The 26723-nt window shown below is 39.8% G+C and overlaps 1 protein-coding gene across 3 annotated transcripts in view; it reads left to right on the top strand.

The window, feature by feature from the left end:
* Window positions 1-26723, top strand: part of shank2b (SH3 and multiple ankyrin repeat domains 2b) — a 114808-nt gene that overhangs the window by 70166 nt on the left and 17919 nt on the right. For 2 of the 3 annotated variants that reach the window (XM_060885499.1, XM_060885500.1), the window contains 3 exons: window positions 3556-3637; window positions 11955-12037; window positions 14115-14239. In XM_060885499.1, the coding sequence (XP_060741482.1) occupies window positions 3556-3637; window positions 11955-12037; window positions 14115-14239 (290 nt within the window). Of the gene's footprint in view, window positions 1-3555; window positions 3638-11353; window positions 12038-14114; window positions 14240-26723 lie in introns of those variants that run through there. The other variant, XM_060885502.1, reaches the window with a different exon arrangement.

Raw genomic sequence — 26723 nt, 5'->3', positions numbered from 1 at the left:
AGGAGGACGAAGGAGTGCAGGGAGGAGAGGATGATTATACGTAAAGTGTGTGTCTACATCAAGTGCTTTCGACATTTATTTTTCTATTCCCTCGGCTTGGCTTCAGACCGTGATGTGTATTTGTGTGTTGTACGAATTCTCACGAGATCTCTACAGCGCTGATAAAGAACAGCTGGTCGATAGTCATGAAGAAAAGCTCTATGATTTCACGTCCATAAATACCGAAACCGGCGCCTACGTCAGACGCTTACCGCTAAACACGAGCGCTCCCACGAGACCTGTTCAGTTTACCTGCAGACAGGGTCAGCTTTTTATTCTAGTCCCTGTTTCATTAACTCCACCTCCACTGCATCATCTGTGCTTCTCTAACACAGGGTCAATACATTTCCCTCCTTAAAGCTGCTGCTCTCTGGCTCCTCTCCAGATTTTCCCTCTTAAAAACCTTGCCCGTGGTTGTGTCGGGTCGATACGAGATGTCCGTTGAAACGAACTGGTGATTTTTTCTTTTCTTCCCGCTGAAGAGGTTCCAATTTCCAAGAAAGAGGTTATTCTCAATTGATTTGGTTCCTGACCCAAAGACCATGTATTGTGGTTTTTCCATGATTTTGATCACTTCATTTTCAGTAGAAATGACTGCTGGGACACCATGGCATATGGTCACATATGGACACCAATTTGTGAGCAGAAGGCAATTTTTCCTCCCCTGTGCCCTTTGATGCTGCATCATGCCATCACGGAAGGCCGCATTGTGTGCAGTTTAATCCATTTTGGTCTTTCTTTCCTTTCCACCTGTGTTCAGCTCATATCAGAGTGGAACATTATCATTTTTTAAATTATGATAATGATAGGGAAAAGTGGTATGCATGCAATAAAACTCTCAGGGCATGCTGTTGTAACAGAATAATGAATGACAGGGTGGGAAGATGCAGCCTGACATGAAGTAGAGTTATTTTGATGTAGAGCTATTTTCCTATAATAATAATAATAATAATAATAATAATAATAATAATAATAATAATAATAATAATAATAATAATAGTTGTAATCCTTTTATACCACAGCAAGTTGCCAACACTATGATTTTTTTCTATTCATCATGTCATTTCATAAACATTAAATTTTGTGGATCTTCTAAAAAGAAGTAAAAATAAATAAAAGTAATTCCTTTTAGGGGGGCACGGTGGCTTAGTGGTTAGCACGTTCGCCTCACACCTCCAGGGTTGGGGGTTCGATTCCCACCTCCGCCTTGTGTGTGTGGAGTTTGCATGTTCTCCCCGTGCCTCGGGGGTTTCCTCCGGGTACTCCGGTTTCCTCCCCCGGTCCAAAGACATGCATGGTAGGTTGATTGGCATCTCTGGAAAATTGTCCGTAGGGTGTGATTGCGTGAGTGAATGAGAGTGTGTGTGTGTGTGCCCTGCGATGGGTTGGCACTCCATCCAGGGTGTATCCTGCCTTGATGCCCGATGACGCCTGAGATAGGCACAGGCTCCCCGTGACCCGAGGTAGTTTGGATAAGCGGTAGAAAATGAGTGAGTGAGTGAGTGAATGAATAATTCCTTTTAACACTTTATGGCTAAAAACGCCTGTAGACACTTGACCATCACCCCCACATGAGGCCCTTCATCTCTGAAGTAGATTATAATACAGGTAATGTTCAGATAAAAATCAAATCAAATGAAATTTTATTTGTCACATACACATACATACAGGGTACGACATGCAGTGAAATGCTTTTTGCATCTGCCCGGTATATAAGCATAAAAAGGAATGCAATCTACCAAAAGGAGATAGATAAATAAAAAAAAGTATAAACTATATAAAAACCATATAAAATATGAAAATATATGTGGAAAAATAATGTATATTCATTTAGCAGATGCCCTTATTCAGAGCGACTTACATTTTATCTCTCTTTTTTTTTTTTAATACAGCAGAGCATTTGAGGGTTAAGGGCCTTGCTCCGGGGCCCAGCAGTGGAAGCAGGATTCGAACTAACAACCTTAAGATTGGTAGCCCAACACCTTAACCACTAGGCTACCACATCCCACATATACATAAATGTGTATGTTTTTTTAATGATCGTCCTTAAAGTGTCCATGTGGGGGGCACGGTGGCTTAGTAGTTAGCACGTTCGCCTCACACCTCCAGGGTTGGGGGTTCGATTCCCGCCTCCGCCTTGTGTGTGTGGAGTTTGCATGTTCTCCCCGTGCCTCCGGGGTTTCCTCCGGGTACTCCGGTTTCCTCCCCTGGTCCAAAGACATGCATGGTAGGTTGATTGGCATCTCTGGAAAATTGTCCGTAGTGTGTGATTGCGTGAGTGAATGAGTGTGTGTGTGTGCCCTGCGATGGGTTGGCACTCCGTCCAGGGTGTATCCTGCCTTGATGCCCGATGACGCCTGAGATAGGCACAGGCTCCCCCGTGACCCGAGGTAGTTCGGATAAGTGGTAGAAAATGAGTGAGTGAGAGAGTGTCCATGTGCAGTACAGTATGGTGTGTATAGAGTGTATAAAGTGGCATCGTGCTGTGCAAGTCCAGAGTTAAAGTGACAGCATAATATAATACAATCAGATAAGATAATATAATACAATTGTACAACTTCCATCTGAATTAAAATCTAGAATAAGAATCAAAAAAAGCATACATTCATATATGCTTTTTTAACTTATCCTAATAACAAGAAACTGCATAACTAATAAAGTTCCCACTTCCTTAGGCTACACAATAATTTCAGTAATTCTACACAAACCTGTATATATGGAACATCTGACATAGAAGTCCGTGTATAAGTTACTATAGAAACGATCACATTGCAGTTTAATATAAATCTCTCAGAATCAACCAATCAGAATTGAGACGTGACGAATCAGAATTGAGACGTGACCAATCAGAAGTGAACTTGTTACAGAGAAACCCGAAGTTTACAGGCGCATAAACTGACAGACAGCATACATTTTTGTCGAAACACGTAATCATGGAAGCGAATATTTCAATCTGACTGTTGTTTTTGAAGTCAGATTTTTTTTTATATAATGCTGTAATAATTTAAGGTAATAATCGATCATGACGGGGGCACGTTGGCTTAGTGGTTAGCACGTTCGCCTCACACCTACAGGGTCGGGGTTCGATTCCCGCCTCCACCTTGTGTGTGTGGAGTTTGCATGTTCTCCCCGTGCCTCGGGGGTTTCCTCCGGGTACTCCGGTTTCCTCCCCTGGTCCAAAGACATGCATGGTAGGTTGATTGGCATCTCTGGAAAATTGTCCGTAGTGTGTAATTGTGTGAGTGAATGAGAGTGTGTGTGTGTGTGCCCTGCGATGGGTTGGCACTCCGTCCAGGGTGTATCCTGCCTTGATGCCCAATGAGGCCTGAGATAGGCACAGGCTCCCCGTGACCCGAGGTAGTTCGGATAAGCGGTAGAAGATGAATGAATGAATGAATGAATCGAACATGACACTGTAACTGTAACGGAGCATCAGACAAAGTATCAGCTCTTTTTGAATGATTTTGCAATTGGGTTTCATCTAAGTAAAGTGAAGCATGTGTCTTGTCCGTGCAGATGCCCGAGCGGACCGATCGGAGAGGAGGAAGCTCTTTCGACACTACACCGTGGGATCGTATGACAGCTTTGAAGCTTCCAGGTCAGATGAAAGCTTTTTTTCTAATCCACCTGAACGTTTTCTTATCATCCTGTGTATCTCTAAGAGCTTCTAATCCTCCAAATCTAATTCTGAAGTACTGCGTGTTCCTTAGTTCGAAATCCTAAAAGGTTTAAGAGTTCTTCAGTCGTGTCAAGGTGTGCTGTTCCTCCTGACTTGCTGGATGTTTATAGCTGGGGATTTTCTCTTCCAGATCGTGACACATAATTTACTCATAATTCCGATTCACAAGTGTTACAAACCTTCTGCCCTGACGTTACGTTCTTTGTCGATCTATAAATGATTTATTATATCAGAGTGATTATAAAATTTTTAATTCTGAGGACTTAACCCTCAGTTTCTAGTATACTCTTCATTCCTTAACCTTTGACCTCATTTAAAAAAAAATGTTTCGAAACTATTTAACCCGTAACCTTTAAACGTTCCTCTTCGGATCTGAAATGTACGTTTGCAGCAGTTATTCGTTTGTCATGTTACGAGTAATTAACACCGAAAGGCTTCTCATAAAGCCGAGCACAGATAGGGTCAGGAAGCGATTATTCACGGTCCGGAGCTCGTTAAATGTCGTCTCGTTAGTCGACTGGCCTTTCCGAACCGCGCGAAAGTAGCTCACGGGCATCAGGATAATTGATCAGAACATTGCTGTGCATTTACTGCTGCATTAATTTCTCTTATGCCACACGTCACATGTGGTTATGTTACTTGAATGTCCTACAGTAAGATCAAGAATAATTCAGTAAACAAAAGTCCAAATTTATTCCAAATACCAGATTTTAATGCATTCAATTGATGCAGAATCGTTAATGCGACAGATCATGGAACATGACAAGCATTATGAATGATAATAAATATAAATAAAATGTCTTAGGACAGTTGCGTCGCACGTCCGGGGTTTGCATGTTCTCCCCATGCTTTAGGGGTTTCCTTCAGGTTCTCTAGTCTCCTCCTCCCATAGAATGACAGACATCTCTAAATTGTCTGTTGTGTGTGAGTGTGTGATTTGCACCCTGTTCCGGATGTACAGATCCAGACTCCAGGTTCCTCGTGATCCTATGTAGTATAAGCAGTTCAGAATATGAATGGATGGATGGATGGATGGATGGATGGATGGATGGATGGATTACTGAATGGATAATTAGCCTTTTGCCTTCTTTTTAGTCTTTAGTTATAACTCAATTAACAATTCATTATCAATTGTGCTACTCTTAGGTCAGCCCAAAAATGGTCATTGACAATGTAGTAGCTCTATAGTTGATCCTTAGCTCATTGAAAATATTTGCACACCCTAAAACGTGTGTCAGCCAATCAGAATCAAGCATGGTATATGTAAGTAATTAAACATGATGGGTTGTGCTGTAAAAGGAAAATAATCAGCGTGAGTGCTGTGTGAATATCACCATCGTCACTTTTTTTTCCATGTGACGTTTTTGATGACTCTTTACCGCTGCCGCTTGCCATTTTTAACGTGTGTAATGTGAAGCCCCCACTGTACTGCAGGTTTTTACTTTCATTGCTATTAGGGCTGGGCGATAAAACGATAACGATATGTATCGTGATAGACACGTGAACGATATCAATAAAAAATGTGTTCAATAAAACGTTCATAAATTTTTTATTCTTCGTCGGAAGAAAACAGAGGTTGCGAAGCAAGTTTGGTTGCATTAACAAAGGCATTCGCTCTCTGGTAACCTAGCAACGTAGGGAGTGACACGCTAACAGCCAATCATGTAACAGTATCAGGTTTTGGTTGCGTCATATCGTCATAATAATATAATCCTGTGATTCATCAGAGCTGCTGTAGTAAATAAATCAAAACCTTGTGACGAATCAGAATCGAGCATTGAACAGTACTGTGGTGTTTATAACGCAACCAAATTTCAAATTATTCTTAAATGATTTTCATTTCACTTCATGGATGACTTTAATCACAATCGTAGTCATTTGGTCATTATGTCTAGCCAGAATGACCAGACGACTGAGATTACATGGATATTAATTCTGTAAACGAAAAGCAACTCGCATCCGTCTGCACAAAGAGGACAATACAATTCTTTTTATCCGCTTCCAAGTATTCTCATCCGTCTAATCCATCAAACGACGTCAATCGTCTTCATATCTTCCATCATATCATGTTTCGCAAACCTCGATCTTTGTTCTGTTCCACTACAAGGAAATTACAACACAAGTGTTCACGTGTGATTTCTTTTCCCGAGAAGCTTTGCAGAGGGTGTGAAAGCGCTCATTGTCAGATGGCTGCTTATGTAAGCGGCCCGGATTCTCGAGCCGCGGGTCAGCGTGCCTCAACACTGACATAACGACGGCGTCGAATAATCTGCGACTGCGATGTAATCGAAGGTCACGTTCAGATAATTAGGAAGCGTCTGGGTTTGAAATTGTACGTTAATTCTAAAGCATGCACGTGATTGTAGCATGTTAGGATTAGAGAGATGTTGCAGTTACTGTGTGATAGAAATGTGAAGACGTTTCGTACCGTGATTTATTTCCGTACCGTTTGTCAGATGCATCAGTGAGTAGAATCTATTATTTCACCCAAAGGTTTGTTCACCTTTCAGAAGATTGAAGTAAACAGAATTACTGCATCATCACACTGCAAATCAGCAATGCCACGCTCATTTATCGATCATCGTATTAAAAGTTTAGCAGGATCTGTGCACGCTAGAAGACGTTTGAAGAAAATTGTTATGCTACTGATCTTGTCTGTTTTTGGTGTAGGCCACTTTAAAGGAGAAAAAAAAATCCATAAGCGACAAGCTGAACTCCTACTCAGCACACAAACACACACACGTACACATACAGTACACACACACACACACACACCCCTTGCTCTGAGCATGTTGTCATGGAGACACGCAGAAAGAATCCATGGTGATGCATCGCCATCTACTTCCTGTAGGCTTTACAGAACGTGAGGCAGGAAATTTAAAAAAAATGTATGTTTAATAAATATTTATTATTTATAATAAATGTTTATAATAAACAATATGCACATTTCAAATGTATGCAGAGCATCCTAGAAAGCAATCAAGCCATGATGATGATGATGATGATGATAGTTTATGGTAGACTTCTTACAACAGAAATACTACTGAGAAAAACTAATTAATTTCACAATACTATTAAGCTTCATGGACTTCTTGTGGTCTGGTGAAGAAAACTATGGGATTTTGTGCACTGATGGTTTTTGTCTTAACCTTTATCCATCACGTTGGGAAACAATCATCGTCCTTGTCCAGTTTAAGGGTATTTATTAAGGGGAGTATTCATATTTATTATTAGTGTTGTTCAGCCAGGATTGTTGGCCTTCTCAAATATTACTGTATATATGACTGTAATCATCAAATCACTGAACATTTAAAGGAAACCCCTAACCTATAGTGTGTTGGTAACATATTGGGCCACTGCAATCCTCCAAAACAGTATTAATGTTCCTTGGCACCGATTCTACAAGTCTCTGGAACTGTACTAGCGTGATGAAGACATTCCCCTTGTTGGTGTTGGTTACGATTATGGTGAATGAGAGCGATGACTAACAATTCATTCTTACTGTATATCTCCATCAGTAAATTAGTCAGAAGGATTTATCTTCTATTACAAGCAAAAAATAGATTGTGGTAAAGAATGATGACAGTTTTTTTTTTTTATCACCATTCACCGATTGGTGCCATGACGGTGCAAACTAGGAGATTCTGGTTCGGTGCATTTGCTGGATATGTTGAAATGTATGAGTAAACGTAATAATATGAGGCTACTTCAAGTTACGAGAACATAAATATTCGATTCAATTTCAATTTATTTGTGTAGCGCTTTTAACAACGGACATTGTCTCAAAGCAGGTTTACAGAACATCATATAAAAAGTTTAATAGTGTACAAAGATTAATATAATACAAAAATTCAAGATTAGTATCAGACTGTGGTGAGGAAAAACTCCCTTAGATGGAAGAGGAAGAAACCTTGAGAGGAACCAGACTCAAAAGTGAACCTCATCCTCATTTGGGTGACACTGGAGGGTGTGATTATAAATATACAGTCTGACAATTGTGTATTGATGAGGAGGTGGTTGTCCTCAGAGACCACATGGAGTTAGTGTGTAGAATGTCAGAATATGTCATGAAGCAGAGACCAACTGGAGCTGGTACAATCTCTGGATGCCTTGGGACGGGTTGAAAAAGAGAAGCAAGCGGAAAGATATTACCGTAGCTGCTGTTCTTAATATTAGCAAGCACTAGATGATAATGCGCATGTACTAGAGCAAAAGATTATGTAAAGTGTTATTTGTATGCTTGACTAAAGAGATATGTCTTTAATCTACATTTAAACTGGGAAAGTGTGTCTGAGCCCCGAAAACTGTCAGGAAGGATATTCCAAGGTTTGGGAGCTAAATACGAAAACGCTCTACCACCTTTAGTAGACTTTGATATTCCGGGAACTACCAGAAGTTTTGTGATAGAGTATGAAGATGTTATTGGTCTTTGGTTATTGCTATTTTGGCTATTACAGTAGTTATTGGTAGATGCAGCCATTAAAGGTCTTTGTACTGAAAAGTATTTCCAGACATGTTTGTGTACGGAGACGCAACATCATATGACGACGTTTTGCTTATTCGCTTTGGCTGGCTAGTTTTCCTACACAACCTAAGAATAGATCTAAACTAGTGGCAGTTGTTTTTATTTTGGTGGCTGAACAGAACCAAGGGGGGCATGGTTGTTTATTGGTTAGAATGTTCGCCTTACACCTCCAGGGTTGGGGGTTCGATTCCCGCCTCCGCCTTCAAACCTGTATATATGGAAAATCTGACATAGAAGTCCGTGTATAAGTTACTATAGAAACGATCACATTGCAGTTTAATATAAATCTCTCAGAATCAACCAATCAGAATTGAGACGTGACCAATCAGAAGTGAACTTGTTACAGAGAAACCCGAAGTTTACAGGCGCATAAACTGACAGACAGCATACATTTTTGTCGAAACACGTAATCATGGAAGCGAATATTTCAATCTGACTGTTGTTTTTGAAGTCAGATTTTTTTTTATAATGCTGTAATAATTTAAGGTAATAATCGATCATGACGGGGGCACGGTGGCTTAGTGGTTAGCACGTTCGCCTCACACCTCCAGGGTCGGGGTTCGATTCCCGTCTCCGCCTTGTGTGTGTGGAGTTTGCATGTTCTCCCCATGCCTCGGGGGTTTCCTCCGGGTACTCCGGTTTCCTCCCCCGGTCCAAAGACATGCATGGTAGGTTGATTGGCATCTCTGGAAAATTGTCCGTAGTGTGTGATTGCGTGAGTGAATGTGTGTGTGTGTGTGCCCTGCGATGGGTTGGCACTCCGTCCAGGGTGTATCCTGCCTTGATGCCCGATGACGCCTGAGATAGGCACAGGCTCCCCGTGACCCGAGGTAGTTCGGATAAGCGGTAGAAGATGAATGAATGAATGAATGAATGAACAGAACTAGAGTCATGTTTGATAAATCGATCCATTTAGGAAAGATTGCGTCTATGCGTAGTTTTGTTTTAAACCTTATCCTGAACACAGAACAACTTCTGATGCTTGAACGTGTTCCTTCATATTTGTCTGGTGAAGAGAATTAAGGGATATTTCTAGACTTGATGGTACATACTATTAGACTCAATTCTAAAACCTCACTCCATGGAAGGACATCCATGGAGTGTAGAACATCCATGCCAGGAAAAAACGCACAGAAACACACCCTGCTCCCAAGCGGATCTTGTAGCTATGGTAACCGTGCATCATTCTGCCGGAGTCAGCTGATTCTTCCCGCATTTCTATAAAAACTCATTTCAGCGTATAGCTTGTCAGAAACATCAAAAGCTTTGATTAATATGCGGTCAGTCTTTTATATGTGTATGAACTGAGCCATCGGTGCAATTCAAGCAGCTGAACAAAGAGTCATTTTATATCCAAGTTAGGTTCTTAATCTGTTTTATTTTGTCCCGTAGGTCAAGGAAATATTTATTTCTTCTTATTTATAGATACACAGTTGGATAATAATTCAGCATTAGAGATCATGCACTATGTAGTCACAGAACTTTAAAACCTAAGAAGATATTAGCCCCTACAGTATGTGTGGCTCCTGTTGACACTAAGCAGGGAGTGTGGATTATTTCACCTGGGATTTGAGCAAGAAAGTTAGATTAATTATACACATTGAGTGCTAGGAATTTAATGAAAGTAAGTCAAGGAGCATGAAAAAGTATCTGTAAAAGTATCACTATTTCAGATTTAATAGTATCTGCATGCGACTTTCGAACGGCCGTAGCAATTTGAGCTCGTTTGGTTGTGAAAATTGCAAGAATTTATGAAAAACAGACTTCTGAGGGTCACTTTTGGGACTAATTATATCGCAGCAACGTAGAACATCGACTAGCGTATTTCAACCGTAATGCCACATGCGAGGAATAAACACAGGGGTTTAGAGGAAAATCAACAACAATATAATTGTATAGAAATAAACTCAACATAGAACATATCACTTATGTTATAGCAGCTATAAACGGTCTTTTCTTTACTCTTAAAGCTATTAATAATGTGAAAAATTGTGCAGCTTGTTACTAAGATCATCATCTGTTCAGAAAACTTTCCTGTGTTGGAAAAACTTTAGCCAGCTTTAGCTCTGACTGCACCATCCATCTGTTTATATCAAACTGTTTACATGATGTTTTTGCACTGTTATCCTTGCACCTCACATGCTGTCTTGCACATTTACTCAATTGTTGTTTTGCACACCACATTTCAATACCTCAAATCAAACTACTGCTATTACACAAGTGTGTATATGTTTACTCAAACCTTCTTCGTTCGCATGCCTATATTTTTGCACAACGGTAATCTGATGATATACAGAATACACAGTATAATATACAGGATACACACTGTATACACAGAACACACACTGGTCGGTGCTATTTTGTATTTTGTGTATTTTGTTTTGTCTGTTTGCACTGTATTTTGTCTACGTTGCACAAGACGCACTTTATGCGGCTAGGACGACTTACTTTAAGTCCTCAGCGTTGTATTGTTTTACGTAGCATCGTATTCTCAGAGAAACGTCTCGTTCCACTACGTACTGCGTCAGCTTTATATGGTCGAAGTGACAATAAACGCTTCTTGACTCGGCTTTCCTCTTGACTATCACAAAGCACTGACACTGGAGACTCCTTCCATACAGAAATGTATTCTTATAGAAAAGTTCACCGTGTGAGGTATCCAAGGTACGCTTGGCGTTTTTCCATCTCATGCTACGCGTCACTGGTTAAGGATATGAAGGTCACTGGTGGTTCAGTAGATTCTTGAGCTTCTGTTCTACTGATCAGAAGGTTGTTTGTTCGAATCCCAGCCCAGAGCTACAGAGCTCCGTTTGTCGTCCGGCATGAACTTTTAATCGCTCGGCTATGTGCTCGATTCGAAAAGAGTCGAACGGGGGAACAGCACAGAGCTTAAAATGTTTAAACGATTGATTATTTAATTGTTATTGTTGTCACTGAAACTCTTCGAACCTCCTGGAACATCTCAAGTGACTTGATCTGAATGCAATGTGAAATTTATCTCTCTGTATTTTTTTTAAAATGCAGTTTTTTCTTCACACCTCCCCAGCTGTTTCCTCCCTCTCTCTCTCTCTCTCTCTCTCTCTCTCTCTTCCCTTATCCCTTCTACATTTTTATTTCCCTCTCATCTTTTTTCTCCTCTTCATGCCACGTTTCCTCATCCTCTACCAAGGCGGTTGTATGTCTCGCGCTCCATCAGCCCCGCCCACTCCTGCCTTAAACCCGGCTCGCGAGCCTCTGTACCGTTAATAACAGCCGTTAAAGCTGGGCGTCAGACTACAGGGATTTTTTTATTGGCTGATTTTTACACCGTGTTTGACACATTTTGATCTCAGTCGCCATGATGCGGGTGGGAACAGGAAAACTGGTAGTTTTTTATAGTCGAAGTCAAAGCTGGAGCCTCGAGTTGTGATCGTCTCGCGCGCGCGGATCCGTTTTTTGTTTTTTTTTGGTTGTTTGTTTGTTTTGTTTTTTTCTCTTCAACCATGTCGGTGAGTGTGAGATGGTAGTCAGCGACGCGCGACGAAAACCGGCTCGTATTTTCAATCGTTCTCGATTAAAAAAGAAAAAAAAAAACCCTGTAGTCTGAGCCGAGTCTTTAACTTAAGTGACGATGAGGAGCTCCGGCATGATGAAGCCGCACTACTCGGTTGCCTTGGTGAGGATGACGGCCGCGTGCACTAACGGTCGCTGCGCGCGCAAATTTCTCCACAGTGACTGCGTCATCGACGAGAAGACTGTAGTCCTGCAGAAGAAGGATAACGAGGGCTTTGGCTTCGTGCTGAGAGGGGCAAAAGGTAAGGGGGAAAGATAAAAAAAACAGCATCCTCCATGTTTAAACACCCCCCCTCCTCCTCCCTGGTGTCTTATACTGAGATAACGGTAAGAGTTGACGGTGTGAAAAGTTGCCGTTAACTTCACGCGCAAACAACTGACATCTATAGTAATGGCATTAGCATATGCTATGGACTCTAGTCACGTCACAAAGTACATCCAAAAGATATAACTTAAACTAACCTGTGTAGAAGAATCAATTGTGTTAGATGTTTGGTCGAAAGAAAAGAACATCTTTACACCTTTACCTGTTTAACTTCAGCGTAAAAACTGACGTATGGCATCTATAGTAATGGCATTAGCATATGTTATAGACTCTAGTCACATCACAAAGTACATCCAAGACATCTTATTTTAAACAACTAAAGCTACCCATGTGTAGAAGAATCAATTGTGTTAGATGTATTAAACACCTACAAATAGTCAAAGAACTTCTTTACACCATTACCTGTTTAACATCACCCGCAAAAAACTGACTTATGGCATCTATAGTAATGGCATTAGCATATGCTATAGACTTTAGTCACGTCACAAAGTACATCCAAGATATTCTAATTTTAAACAACTAAATCTACTCAACTTTAACTAACCTGTGTAGAAGAATCAATTGTGTTAGATGTTTGGTCGAAAGAAAAGAACAGCTTTACACCTTTACTTGTTAATATGTATGCAATACGTAAACTTCCCTAATGTCTTTCTGCCAATTAAATTAGATCTTATGAGGAAAATTGGTATAAAGTTGAAACAATGACAAATTCATATTAAAGCCATAAGAAAAGAAGAATGTAGATCTAATCTTAACCCTGTCCCTAACCCTAACCTTCTTGGTTAATAGTTTGTTGGTTAATACTGTATTTCTGTTAGTCCCGTGAGAAGGTAGCAGTTATCCGTCACGCTGATATCACATCATAGGGTGACACTAAGACGTTGATGGCACGGCTATTCTGTAATAGCGATCCAGTGGCGGACAAAGAAAGACGTTGAGCCCTTGATCAAGGCTCTTATCCCTTCACTGCTTAGCATCATGTCTCCTGTAACTTTTAGACACTTTGGATGAAAGTTTCAGCCAATTATATTAAATGTAAATGTTTATTTCTGGTCAGCAATGTATTGTTTTTTTTTTGTGTGTGTCGGGTAGCTGACAGGCATGATAAAGTTACTAACATGCTAGAACTGGCAGTGAACGTAGTAATATAATGTGTTTACATTTGAAAATAATGTTTTCAAGTTGTTGTGTGGGCTAAGAAAATAGAGATATTCAAATACAATGATGTATTTGTAGTTATGTGATGCAGTCATACGACCCATCCAAGTGTCAAAACAAACAAGATGGTGAGCAGGGTTCCACTGCAGTTGTGATGCCTCTATCCAGTGTTAAAGATTATTTTCTCTTTACAACCTTCAGATTGCATTTTTTCAAAAGGGACAGAATTTCAACTCCCAAAGACATTTACGCTTCAATTCAAAGAGACAGAAAATGATACAGGCCAAAGCTTCTTATGTTTTTATTCACACAGTATAAGGATGTAAGAGCCAGTGTACATGAGGAACATTTTTTGAAACAAAAATGCAGATTTCAGATATCTCTGGATTAATGCGGACATAGTCCAAGCCAAGTAGCTCGTAGGCATGTGATTGCAAATCAGTGGTTTTTAAACTTCTTGTAGCAGGACACTCCTGTATAATTGTAAAATAAATGTCACAATCCCTCCCAGTATGGATTTGTTGTATGAACAGTATTTAGAGACTTTCTATAATATTTCTCAGAACTTTGAGAAATTTTCTGTTCTTGAGATCTCGTCTGATATTACACATGTATAAGCTGACTTTGGTGCTTGAACCGCTAAATATAATAGCTTTGATAATGTGTTAATAATGTGTGATTTTCACCACTATAAGAAAATTAAATAATTTAGGGATCCTTTTTGAGAATCACTGTTGTCTTGACTTCCCCCCGTTGTAGTGTCTCACGGTCCTTGTTCTGTCCCATAACATACATCTCTGTGTTTTTCCTCACTACGCTCTCATGTGGATCAATAGCCGATACACCAATTGAGGAGTTCACCCCGACCCCAGCCTTCCCTGCCCTGCAGTACCTGGAGTCTGTGGATGAAGGTGGGGTAGCATGGCAGGCCGGACTGCGTACCGGAGACTTCCTTATCGAGGTGAGAAAAAAGTATCTAGTCCACACTGGGTGTGTTCTTGGCTTTGGCTGGATTTAGAGGAGCTACGAATGGCTGTTGAAGTGAGTTTGTCCGATCAGCAAACGTTTGTGTCAACAGGAAAACATTTATATGCTGTCTCGGTGAAGTGAAGAAGGTCAGGGTTGCATCTTTAATGAGAGTGCAGTGGTGCATACACACACACACACACACAAACACAGAGAGAGCTGGCTGGTGTTTCTGTAAGAGGCTGTGAAAGTGCATATTGGTTTTACCAACAGGGAAGCGCTTCCTCCCTCCCTTCCTTCCTTCCTTCCTAACTTCCTTCCTTCCTTCCTTCCTTCCGAGTGTGTAAAGCTGTTAATCTGACCATCACGTCTACCATTTTATCGATTATTTTCAGTTGTTTTGATGACCCAGGATTCAGGAATATGCTCACAGTTAAGCTGGTGACGGTGTACAGATAGATCAGCTTTCAGCTCTAAGCAGTAGGAATGAGTATGAGTATACAAGTAAGGTCTCAGAAAGGTTTCAGTTCACCACATGCTGCCAAAATCATTTCAGTGCATTTCGGTATAGATTCAAGTTTCTTGAACTGTACTGGAGGGATGAACACTGTTCTTCCAAAAGAACTTTCCCATAGCTGGTGTTTTGATGACGGTGGTCAGCAGTGCTGTCGATCAAGTCACAAAGGTGTTCAATTAGGTTGAGATTTGGTGACTGGAGATTTGGACGTGGTTATTCGTTAAGAGACCACATCCATCAAAATAAAAATGTATTGATTTGCTTCGCTTTAGTGAGGTGTAATCACAATATAAGGTGTAATGATACAGCATATTGTAGCTTGCTTTCTACTTGATACTCACAATACTGCATATTGACTCAACTGACTAAATAATTAAGAAGGTATTTCAACATAAAATACTGCTTATATTAGTGGCTTACACTTTAACTTTAATCAGGCTAGACTACTGGGGTTTTAAAAAAAAAATGCATGCTTCTGCTAATCCCACTTTTCTCCCTAAGCTAATACGTTAGCATACAAGTGTGGTAGCATGAGACAGCAATGGCTTTGATGAGCAGCATGCAAGGAAATTTGGCCCACTGGAAATTTCTACTTAAACCAAAATCCAAAGAAATCCACAGAAAATCCAAAATCTGTTCTTGGATTTCTGTAAAGCTGCTTTTTGACAATGTCCTACCCTCTTGGAGTCCGACCAGCGAAAGCTTAGCCATGTTTAATTCGGTGCAGTGGTGCTAATGCATAGCTTTTGCTTCATTATATGCTGCAAAGAGTCTAGATCAAACAACCACTGTGGTGATTACATTTCAATTCTAGTATTTTATGTTGAGTGTGTTAATGAGTTAAGAATGGAAACCTAAGGCAGTACTGGAAAAGAATGTTTGTACAGAATGTCTTCGTATCCCTTCACTGGAAATAAAATAACTCAAGCGTCTTGCACCTCAACCCCACTGAAGCCCTTTGGGATGAACTGGAACACCGACTGAACCCCAGACCTCTTTACTCTTACAACATCAGTGTCTGATCTCACTAATGCTCGTGTAGCTGAATGATCACAAATCCCCAAAGCCATGGCTGTAATCTGTTATCTAGTAGAAAGCCTGGATGTAATCTGTTACAAGATAGCGGTCTAGCAACATAATCAATACCGTTACATAAATCATTAAATGAATCCATTAATCAACATTTACATGAAAAAGTTCTGTTGTTATAGTGTATTTTTAGATCTTCTAATTGTGTTGAGTAATTAAAGCACTACAGAGACTGGTCAGATGGCAGCTGATCATTTCAGTCTCAGAGACTAGAAAGCTGGAGTTTATTCCTTATTGCAGGAACACTGACAAAATTGAGCAGTACAGTGCAGCATACGGTAGTTATATAACTCCACTACTAGCACAACACGCCATTACATCACTTTTAAACACTGACTGTCGAGCTCATTTAAACATAAAAAACACTCAGACTCTAGGCAAATATCTATTGCAGCAGCACAGCTAATAACCCAAATGTTAGCCAGGGACTTGATACAGTTACTCAGTTAGGACATACAAAGTGATTGTGAGATCAAATCTGTTCCCGTTCAAGCTGTCAAGATGTCAAAATGACCAGAATGCACACAGGACCGAGTCTCTTGGACTCGCTTTCCTATTGCCCGGTGGTGCCTTAAGCATACTTTAGCTGCAAACACCATTTTCACGCAATTACTGAAATTTTTTAGACGTGCAATTTAGACCTGGAAGTTTGAGCAGTAGATTGAGGTCTCATGTTTTTATGTCTGTAGAACTGACTCAGGCAGTGAAAGGAAGTTACATCTCAGTGTGAGATTACAGAAACGCTGGCAGAGTCTAAAAAAAGGGAAGATCAATGACGCTAAACACTCGCACTGTCACTGTTTTAAGTCGAGACGAGCTGCAGGGGGAATGCGTGCGTGGCGTTCTTCGTCCTCATCTCAATTAGGAGAAATGTGTTCATCTGCATGCAGGATTCATGGAAACACTGGTTTCACGTCAGCTCCATAGTCATGAGTGAGAGGATGGACTGCTTTGAAGTAGGAGCGTGGGAGGGCAGGGCACGAGAGATGGGTGGCTGCCATGAGCAGCCATGAGAGAAATTTCTGAATTGTTTGATGCTAGTTCTTTTAGCTCTAAGACACTGTTGGTGAAGTAGGAACTGCATTCGGAGGAGTTATTGCATCTCTGAAAACAAGATTACACTAAAGACTCAATTAGCTTTGTAATCACTTAGTGATACTACCTTATTACCAGTTGCAAAGGCTCTGTATTGCCCAAACCAAACTTCATCACAGAGCAGGCATTCAGGGCTTTCCTAGCCACTTATGGCATCGTCATGGTATTTCAGACATGTTATTCTGAAAACTGCTAAACTTGCAAGATTTTTAAGTAGGTTTGCTATGATAATACGATTCAAACATAGGTAAGATGTTAGCAATTTGCCACCGATTCTACTTTTGATTTATATTTATAACAGAATGGCATCATACATTATACATTGTACCAAACATGCTAGGAAAATATACTGATATGGCCTGAAAATGGTCAAATTTAATTTACTATTCCAGGTCTGTCTGTGACCCAGCTGAGACAGAGGTGCAAACTTTTAGACTTTTATCTCATGTTCCTGCCAGAATTACTTTAGTTACATAAAAAATGGTAATAAAACAAAGAATGGTCTAGCTGCAAGACAGGACGTTAATTTACGACTGAATATTTATTATCTTTGAGCTCTTCATTTCTAATACTGTAAAGTCATTTATGTGCGTCAGGGACTTAGTTTGATGTTCTGTGGCATTAACCCTCTGCCTGGACAGTTCTCCACATTTGATGACCTGCCAAACCCATTTTAATCGTGTACTCAATGATATCAAGCACAGCTTCAGAGCCGTAATGTCTGCACTCGCTCACATTCTGAGTCCTAGAGGTGTCAGAGGCCTGTGCATGCTGCATCTCTGCTCATCCTGCTAAAGCTGGCTGGATTAAAAGAATCCAAACAGTGAGAAAGCTTCCTGTCAATCTCCTTTTCACACCCTGAATATGCGAACAGAGAACGGAGCAGTTTGTGGTCAGACGTCAGTGACTCTTCACTATCAGTGATCAGTCACTTTTATACTTTTGTAAACATCCGGTGTTGGCTGGTTGGGGCATTAGCTGGGTGGCTAATACATGTTCAAATGAAGCCTTCAGCTTTTGTCTTTTATCTTTTAAAAATGCTGGCTCATTAATACCATTTATACAAATGGCCTTTCTCAGCCGAAATGCAATTAAATCGATTTGTTTTAGAAATCATAACATCTAGCTAAACTGCAGCATCCATTATAAGTGCATTGAGTGGGCTCTATCGCTGTTAATCAATGTGCCATTTACACTAACTGCACCAAAAAAGTGATCCCTCATGCATTAAGCTTCAGCTCGATATTTGATCTACATCACGATTGAATGCTCACATTTGATCGGTTAGAAGGTGAGATTATTTTTGTAAAACAGCACAGATTGTACACAAGGTGCTAGTCGTGGATCAGTATACGGTGTACACACGACGTGGCACTGGTACGGACCCTGGATCACTACACACTAATATCTCACTTTCCGGAGACACGATTACATACTAACATTGTAGAACTTCACCACTGGCATTTTATCAAAAACAGGCAGGACCATCTCTTTAGACATTTTCTTAAAGTTCTTAAACATTCTGGAAAACACTGTGCTGGTTGTGTTAAATATCCTTTCGACATTTCTAGCTAGTGAATTCTTTTAAAATGATTAAACATTTAAAAGTCATTAGACTCAAACAAATCATATATAGAACTGCAACGCCATCCGAAAAAAATACCACGTCCAGTAATGTAAAACAGTGAGCATCAATGCTTCCTTGTTTTTTTTAGTGCATTGTGGGATTTTTTTGTAAGGAGACACACGTTCCAGGGCACTGGAAGGATTTTGTGTTTGAGATTATCCTTAAAATGGCTGACTCCCTGATCTAGTGAACTAGGGAGCTGATCGAGATGCACCCAAGGACTCATATGTGCCATATAACCTACTGTAGGACTCATACTAACATGAATAAAAAGCATGTTCAAGAAAGAAAAACATTGCTGTGTTTCAGTTTTTAGGAGACGTTAGTGTGACATTTATGGAAGAAGTCTCAAATGTTAGCGCTTTGTAACAGTCAGGGCTTTGTGAAGTTTTCCATCTTTGACTCGTTTTCATCGTTGTGCTCCAAATCGATCCAAATCGCCATGACTGCTTTATTCTATCACTTCATCTTACCTTCTTGATCTTCACTCTCTTGATTTTTGAATTCCTGTCTTAATTTCTTCTGTCTCATCTCACTTTCTCCTTCATATATGTTTCTAGCTCATATATTATTGAAGGTCTCTCAGTGTTTGTGACCCAGATTTAGCGATGATGTACATGATGATGTAATGAAATGCATCATTCTTATGGATTGCTTACACTTCATGCCTGGTTTGTACCTAAGTTAAAACTCCTCCACATTGTAGCTGCATGTGTAGTGCTGTGAAGGTTTAAATGGTTCACATATATTAATGAGAAACAGGTCTAACATTAGACAGTGATCATGGTGAACTCTGATCAGTTGTGCAACACAATCAGCCAGGGTCATCTACACATTTACACATTTTGAGGAGGTTCTTTTCTTCTTGTTTCCAGGTTTTACATCAATGTTCTAAAAAGTTGATACAGAGTGATGCAGCATCAGCTGTGAGATTCCTTTAAGTTCCCTTATAGCACCATCACGGCACTGCTTTTCACCATATCTACAGACCTTCTTGGTTATCTACTGCATTTTGTTTTGGGAGAGGTAGCATTGAGAAAATCTGGCTGCAGGTTATCAGTTAAGTTGCAGAGGGCCGAGCCGAGCAAGTCCACACGGGTGCTGATGTTGGAACATGGAGCAGCGGTCACCTAGCAACCAGCATCCTTACTGTGTGTGTGTGTGTGTGTGTGAGGAAGATGCTGAGAGCCATGCAGCTTTGAGCAAAACCTTTGTCGAGTAAAGTGGCATAATCTAAAAGCTCTTTATAAGGGGCTGCATCACTGTAGAAATCCAGATAAGTTTAAGGGAAATTGTCTTTTTTTAGTGGTCCATTATTCCTCTGTGTCAGTGTCAGTGTCAGCATCCTGTCATGTGTATAGAGCTTTTACACACTTCCTGCTGCATATGGGCTTATTCAACATGACGGTATTATCGTCCTTACAGGATTTTACATCGCCACCAAACCCACTGATGTTTATCACAGCTTATTTTATATTACCAGACCTGCCAATGAGCTCTGCTAAAAAACACAGGCGTGCACCAATAATTTAGCACTAAAAATGAATATATAAATATAATTATATAATCGCCAAAAGAGCAGGGTAATTTGGGGTCACTAAAACAAGACATGAGCAGCTCTTTAAAACTGATATAGTGGAAATGCTTATTTTTCTGTTCTGGATGATTAAATTCATTTCTCATGATGTTTTAAAACTGTAAACTTTAATCGGGTCACAATCATTATGGCATAATCCTGGTTTGATAATCAAACACTGTGCTTTTGATCACATGATTGTGTCTTGTTTTTTTTTTTAATTATTCACTTGTTCAGTTTTAATTTAATAATGTGTCATTTCTTCTATCGAGTTGGTAAAATGGTTAAACTTTATTTAACACCATCTGTCTTATAAATGCCTAGTTTCTCACCACGTACTGCTTGTCTTCTCTGAAATCTCTCCTCCGTCACATATTGAATGTAAACATCCCAGATGTCACTCAGTGTAGCTTTGCATCTTCCAGCATCTGACAAATTAATATAAATAATAATAAACTTAAGAATGTTTATTTATGAAAATTGCTTTTCTGTTGTTTCTTGCATTGATGCAGAATCTTTCAACAAAGCATTATGATGCATCATACAGTTCCTTTATTCCTCTGCTGATGATAGTCACAAGGTCTGAGAAGCTTTCTTTAACTAAACAGTGGACATAAATGCATACGTCTTGATAAACCCACAAGGGTTCACATATAGAAATCTGGAGTCACTGTAAGTAGTTTTTTATTTTGAAATACATTTATCAGCCCTGTACCATGATTTTTTCCCAAGTAGTTTTGTTCAGTTGACAATTTTTTTCTATTTTGGCTGCCACGTCTGTTTACGGATTAGCTGTGGATTAAAGCTAGCAGTACAAGTGCTGCGGACTTCTCTGTGCTCATATCTGATTGCACAATTTGTCATTTTAACCTTTCACTAAACACGGGTCATTCCTGCTCAGATAAGACTCTCTCTGTAGCTTCTCTTTATCAGGAGGCAAAATACAGGAGGCCCTGTAAAAGCAGTGAACTAGAGAAGGAACTCAGAGTGTGTGTTTGTGTGTTTTTTGTGTCTGTGTTTGTGTGTGCTTGTGTGTGTGTCTTTGTGTGTTTTTTTGTGTGGGTGTGTGTGTCTTTGTGTGTGTGTGTGTTTGTTTGTGTGTGTGTGTGTGCGTGCGCGTGTGTGTGTGCGTGCGTGCGTGCGTGCGTGAGTGTGCGTGTGCGTGCGTGCGTGCGTGTGTGTGTGTGCGTGCGCGCCTAGGTGTGTGCGTGTGTGTGTGCGTGCGTGTATGTGTGCGTGCGTGTGTGTGTGTGCATGTGTGTGTGTGTGAGTGTGTGTGTGCATGTGTGTGTGCGTGCATGTGTGTGCTAGTGTGCCTGAGTGTGTGTGTGTGCGTGAGTGTGTGTGTGTGTCCAAACAGCGTTTTCTCTGTGCTCTTCATAATTAGCCCACTCAAGGCAAAAGAGTGAGCTTGTATCTTTTGGGAGAAAAGCACAAGGGAAAAGATTACATGATTTCATTTGGAGAGCCGAGTAGTAATTTCAGCTCTGACTGGAACTGATGGCACGGACCTCCAGCTGAAGAGTAGATAGCAAGCCCTCTTTCCTCTGTTTTCATCTCTCTCTCTCTCTCTCTCTCTCTCTCTCTCTCTCCCTGTCTTTCTCCCTCCTTCGGGATGGGTTTGTGTAAAAAAAAAAAAGGAAGAAATCTGCAGTGCAGCTGAAAAACTGTTAACGTGAATACCAGAGAAAAAAACTGTCACCAGCTAATTATCACTCCTGGTTTTTGAGATGTGGTTGGGCATCCAGCGAGGGTTCAAATGGACTTATTTATAGTATGAACTTTTCCTACAGATTAATCATCCTTACTGTTAAAAAAGAGACTGCAGATGTCTTAGTTTAGAGTATCAGGTGTTTTGTGTATTTATGTCATCTGTTTTTCACTGCCAGCAGAAAGCACATGATCATTTTTGCACTTTGATGGAGACAAACTAAACTGTTACGTACATGTGGAAACACCGGCTCAGTAGATGTTTAAGTCAACAGCTACCTACCTTTTGTTGGAAACTGGAAGCTAACATTTGGAGACCTGTCATTCTGAGGCCATTTCTCAAAATCCACCTCCACCAAATAAAGAGCAACAAGGCTGATCACATGATCTGTCACATGACCTGAAACCTCACTCCTACATCATCACTAGTGATGTCAAATGAATTGAGAGAACAATTAAATCCCACCCTGGATCTAAAAAAAACCCCGAAATATTCATGTTGAAAATCTTTACTTATATACAATGTGTAATTCATTGTGAACCAAATGATGTGACAGTGGCGAATGGAAACCAAAATCATCAACCCACATAGGGCTGGATTCAAAAATACACCGAAAATCAAAGAAAATAAACGAAATTACAGGTTGATCCATCAGCATATCAGTGAGCTCCTGGACAGTCTCGGTACATAATGTCCCAGAGGTGTTCAGTTGGATTCAGGTGTCAGGAACATCAGGGTTAGTCAGTGGCATCAGTTCCTTTTGTAGTCCAGAAACTGCCTACACACTCTGGCCACATGAGCCACCAGGAGGAACCCAGACTGATTGTATGAAACATCGCCAAATGTTTGCATGCATTTCTTTCTGTAGTAAGAAAAGAACTACAGTATTTGGACAGGTTTCACAGTTTTGTTCTGAATGTGCTGCCTAATCCAAGGTTAGCACTTTGTACCACAGATTCCAAAAGTAGATTTAGCTTTTCTGAAATGTAAGTACTTGACAACATGAACAATAGGCTTTTTTTTGTGATTAACGTTTTTTAGTTTTTTTTTAAGATGCTTTTAAGTGCTTTAAAATGAATTGGATTAAAGTGTACAAAGTATTCAACTTTAATTGTGTTGGGGGGAAAAATCACTGCAAGAATGAATCACTGTATACATGTACAGTATGTTAATAGACAATAGAATATACCTTTTCTTAAAAGGTTTTCTTAAGACTTAAATTCATCTGAAAGTGAAGCAGTAAACCAGCTTTATGATTTTATTTACTTTTCTTGCCCTTCCTTTCTTGTACATTTTAGCTAAATATCAGCAATTAAAAAAAAAGATCTGATATTCTTATTTATTGGGGATTTTCTTTTCTTTGCAAGTCAAAGTTTTTGCATTCTATTGCTTTATATGTCATAAACACACTAGATATAGTGTTAATGTTTGTTCTGTCTGTGCAAATCTAACATTAATTCCACAGTGTATTATACTTAATTTGATCATTTAGATCAGTTTGTTTAACCAGAACTTGCCTGCTCTTGTATTTTTGGTATAATATTTTCCGAACGATATTTTATGAGCTTCTATTAATAACCAGCGAGTAGTTCATTGTGTGTATGTGTGTGTGTGTCGGTCCAGTACTGATGGGCTCTTTTCTTGTTATGTAACAGAAGATAACAGAAGAGTTCACACACTTAACACTGTTTCATCAGAAATGTCTATGAGCTGCAGCCTTGGTGGATAACTGGGTGGTCTCCTTATTCCCTAAGAGGCATTATATAATCATAGACACAGTTATATAATGGATTTAGGGCTGTGTGTGTGTGTGTGTGTGTGGTGAATGTGAGCATGGATGTGTGTATGATGAGAGTAAATGTGCGTGTGAGTGTTTGAAAAGGTGCATCTTCATTTTCTGAACTGATACAACACAAAATCAACCATCAACGTTTCCCGTACACACACACGAGTAAACCTCATAGATTATTCCAACCCATAGATTATCAACACAAGAACAAAGATCAGAGCATAGATGAATCTTGGCACTTTGACAAATGCAGCCATTTTGTTTCATTTGCTTTGCAAGTTACATGGTTCACTGCATAACAGAGGATTGTAAATTGATCATATATGAATTAAATTAACGTCATTATTATACATTATGTTCTCGTATAGATTAACTGCTCACATTTTTACACAAATAACTACTGTTGGGTACGTAATAAAAAGTGTCATGTTTTCACTTGTTAGGGAAGTGGAGTGGCACGTGGGCTGGCAAGCTCCAGGAAGGGGATGGAAACTGTCATGCTGTGCATTTTCCCCCTGTCACAAAGGACTAATTTAATGCCCAAGAAATTCTGATGAAAAAAAGGACAAGCGACAGTGTGCTAAATAGTTCACCGAGTCTCAAGTGAAGCCTGGTGGCGGTAGTCCAGGCCCTTCTTGGACATGTGCCTGATGTAATGGCAGAAGCGGGATGAAATGTGTAATAAATAGAAGCAGATAAACTGCTCAGATTCAATCATATACATGAACAAATCATGAGCACTAATTCACTAACCCTAAACATACTGCTTTAGAGCACCAAAAGCGGAATATTTTTGACTTGAGACTGAATTCCTTTCATTTCCTGAAGACAATCCTGAAGCTAAAGTTGCAACAAAACAATCAGGAATGGAAAACGGGCAGCATTACAAGCCGAACACTTTTTCTTCTACTCCTGAAACAAAGTAGTTAGCAAACCACACAAAACCCCCCCAAAAAAAACATTTAGGCAGTTTGTAGACAGATAAAGTACTGACTATATTTGATAGCACCAATTTAACATTGCATTCAAACATTAAACCACTGACAGGTGACATTAATAACATCGATTACAATGGCACCTGTCAAGGGGTGGGGTATATTAGGTGGGGTATATTAGGTGGGGTATATTAGGCAGCAAGTGAACAGTGGTTAGTTCCTAGCAAAAGCTGTGAACCGGCGACAGAAGAAATTGCTTATCCTCTATAAATTCCTTCCTGTTTGATGTATTTTAAAGGGTATTTTGAGTAACAAATGTCTATTGATTTAAAATTGTATTTCATTATTTGACAATACCTACTAGGTAAAATCTGCACATGAGCTTCCACCAAAGGGGATGAGTAGGAAATCCACACAGTATTGTTTAATAGTATAGTATTGGTACAGGACCCAAGCATCTGGGTCATCAGGCAAGCATCGAAGCCAAGCATTTGCAAGTAATTAACACGATGCATTTATGAGATATCATACATGAAAAATATGAAGAGAGTGAAAAAGAGCTGATTGCTGTGTGGCTTACCGGACCATTTCACTTCAGTGCTGGAATACTGGTGGACTGCACTGTATGACTGACTGCAGGTATTTCTATTTGTGTGTGTGTGTGTGTGTGTGTGTAAGAGAGAGAGAGACAGATAGAGATACTGTGACCAGAACAACCGGGAACAAAGCTGACATGATTAGCTAAATGGATGGCTTATTGTTTTCCGCTTTATTTCCTCTGTGTGGATTGTGTGTCAAGGGGATAACCAACGCTAATTTCATCAGATCCTAATCGAGTGCAAGACACCGCATCACATGCTCCTATCAGTCAGCATTATGCGTGTCTGTACGTTCACCGTGTAGTCTGCGGGTTCACGGGGATTTTTGTGTATGTTAGAGTTTGCAATTACCACTTTACAGAAAGGTTATTCATATATTTTATTTAGATTATGAGAATATTCTGTTTGTTTAGTGTAGGATTTGCAGGCTGCTCAGATAGATTAGCAACCACATCTGTAGTCTAATGTAATGAAATGATCCAGATGAAGTGGCTCTGATGGGACTGTCAGTCCGGCATAATGAGATTATGCCAGATGAAGTGATCTAGGTGAGCTGAGGATGCTGGGATATTTATCAGGTCATAGCTGTTCCCGAATCAGCTAATCATCACCAGTGACATCTGAGTCAAAGAATGTGTTTTATTTGTTTGTTTGTTTGTTTTTATTGCATTTCCATTTTGAAATCTTGCACAAGAACACGGTTAAGCTTTAAAGAACATAGTCTGCCTACAGGTGTCTAAACACTGTGTTAAGTTTGCTAAGCATGCTTTTGGGGAGTTCATGCCACATACAGTTAACTGATGTTAAATACACACTCTGGTAGATTTTCATTCACATAATACATGAACTCTATTTACAATGGCAGAAAGCAAAAGAAATGCACCAGTCAAGGGTCGGAGCTCCCGTAACGGCGCCGAGCTTCTCGGCAATATTAATAAATATTGAAGACACCTGAGCACATTATTCCTAATTAATATGCCATTATCTGGTCTTCAGTTTTGTTAGGGAAAAAAGGTCGAGTGATAACTCATACTCGTGTACGCCGATGTTAATCCTCTTGTGTGCTAAACTGTGTTTGTGACTCCTCCCAGTCACACATGGCATGTATGAATCACACACACACACACACACAAAATAGAGCATGGCATAAGTGCCTTCATCCTACAGCCCTGCTTGGCGTCCTGGATCGTTTCCTAGGTTACCCTGCCTCATTTCACATAACCTTTTGTGTAGATTAAAACTTCCTTTGATCTTAAATCTTCCTTTTTATATCTTCTGCTCATCTTGTTATTAGAGCTGTGCTAATTTCATGATACACTGCTCAGGAGAATGCTAACAGATTCTGTTTATTAGAGTATAAATGTTAATGTCTATTAGATTATTAAAAAACTCTTTTCAAAGTGAGAAAAGATTTTGGAGACAGTTCAGCTGTAAAGTACAGTTTTCTCTTTAACACGAATTTGGCAATTAAGCTCAACATTTTTCTTTGACTCGGTAATGCCAACAGCTTTATATCCATTTTTATGATTATGATTTATAAT

This window comes from Tachysurus vachellii, chromosome 13, assembly GCF_030014155.1.
Source record: "Tachysurus vachellii isolate PV-2020 chromosome 13, HZAU_Pvac_v1, whole genome shotgun sequence".
Lineage (NCBI taxonomy): Eukaryota > Metazoa > Chordata > Actinopteri > Siluriformes > Bagridae > Tachysurus > Tachysurus vachellii.
This window is presented reverse-complemented; position numbering and strand designations above follow the sequence as displayed.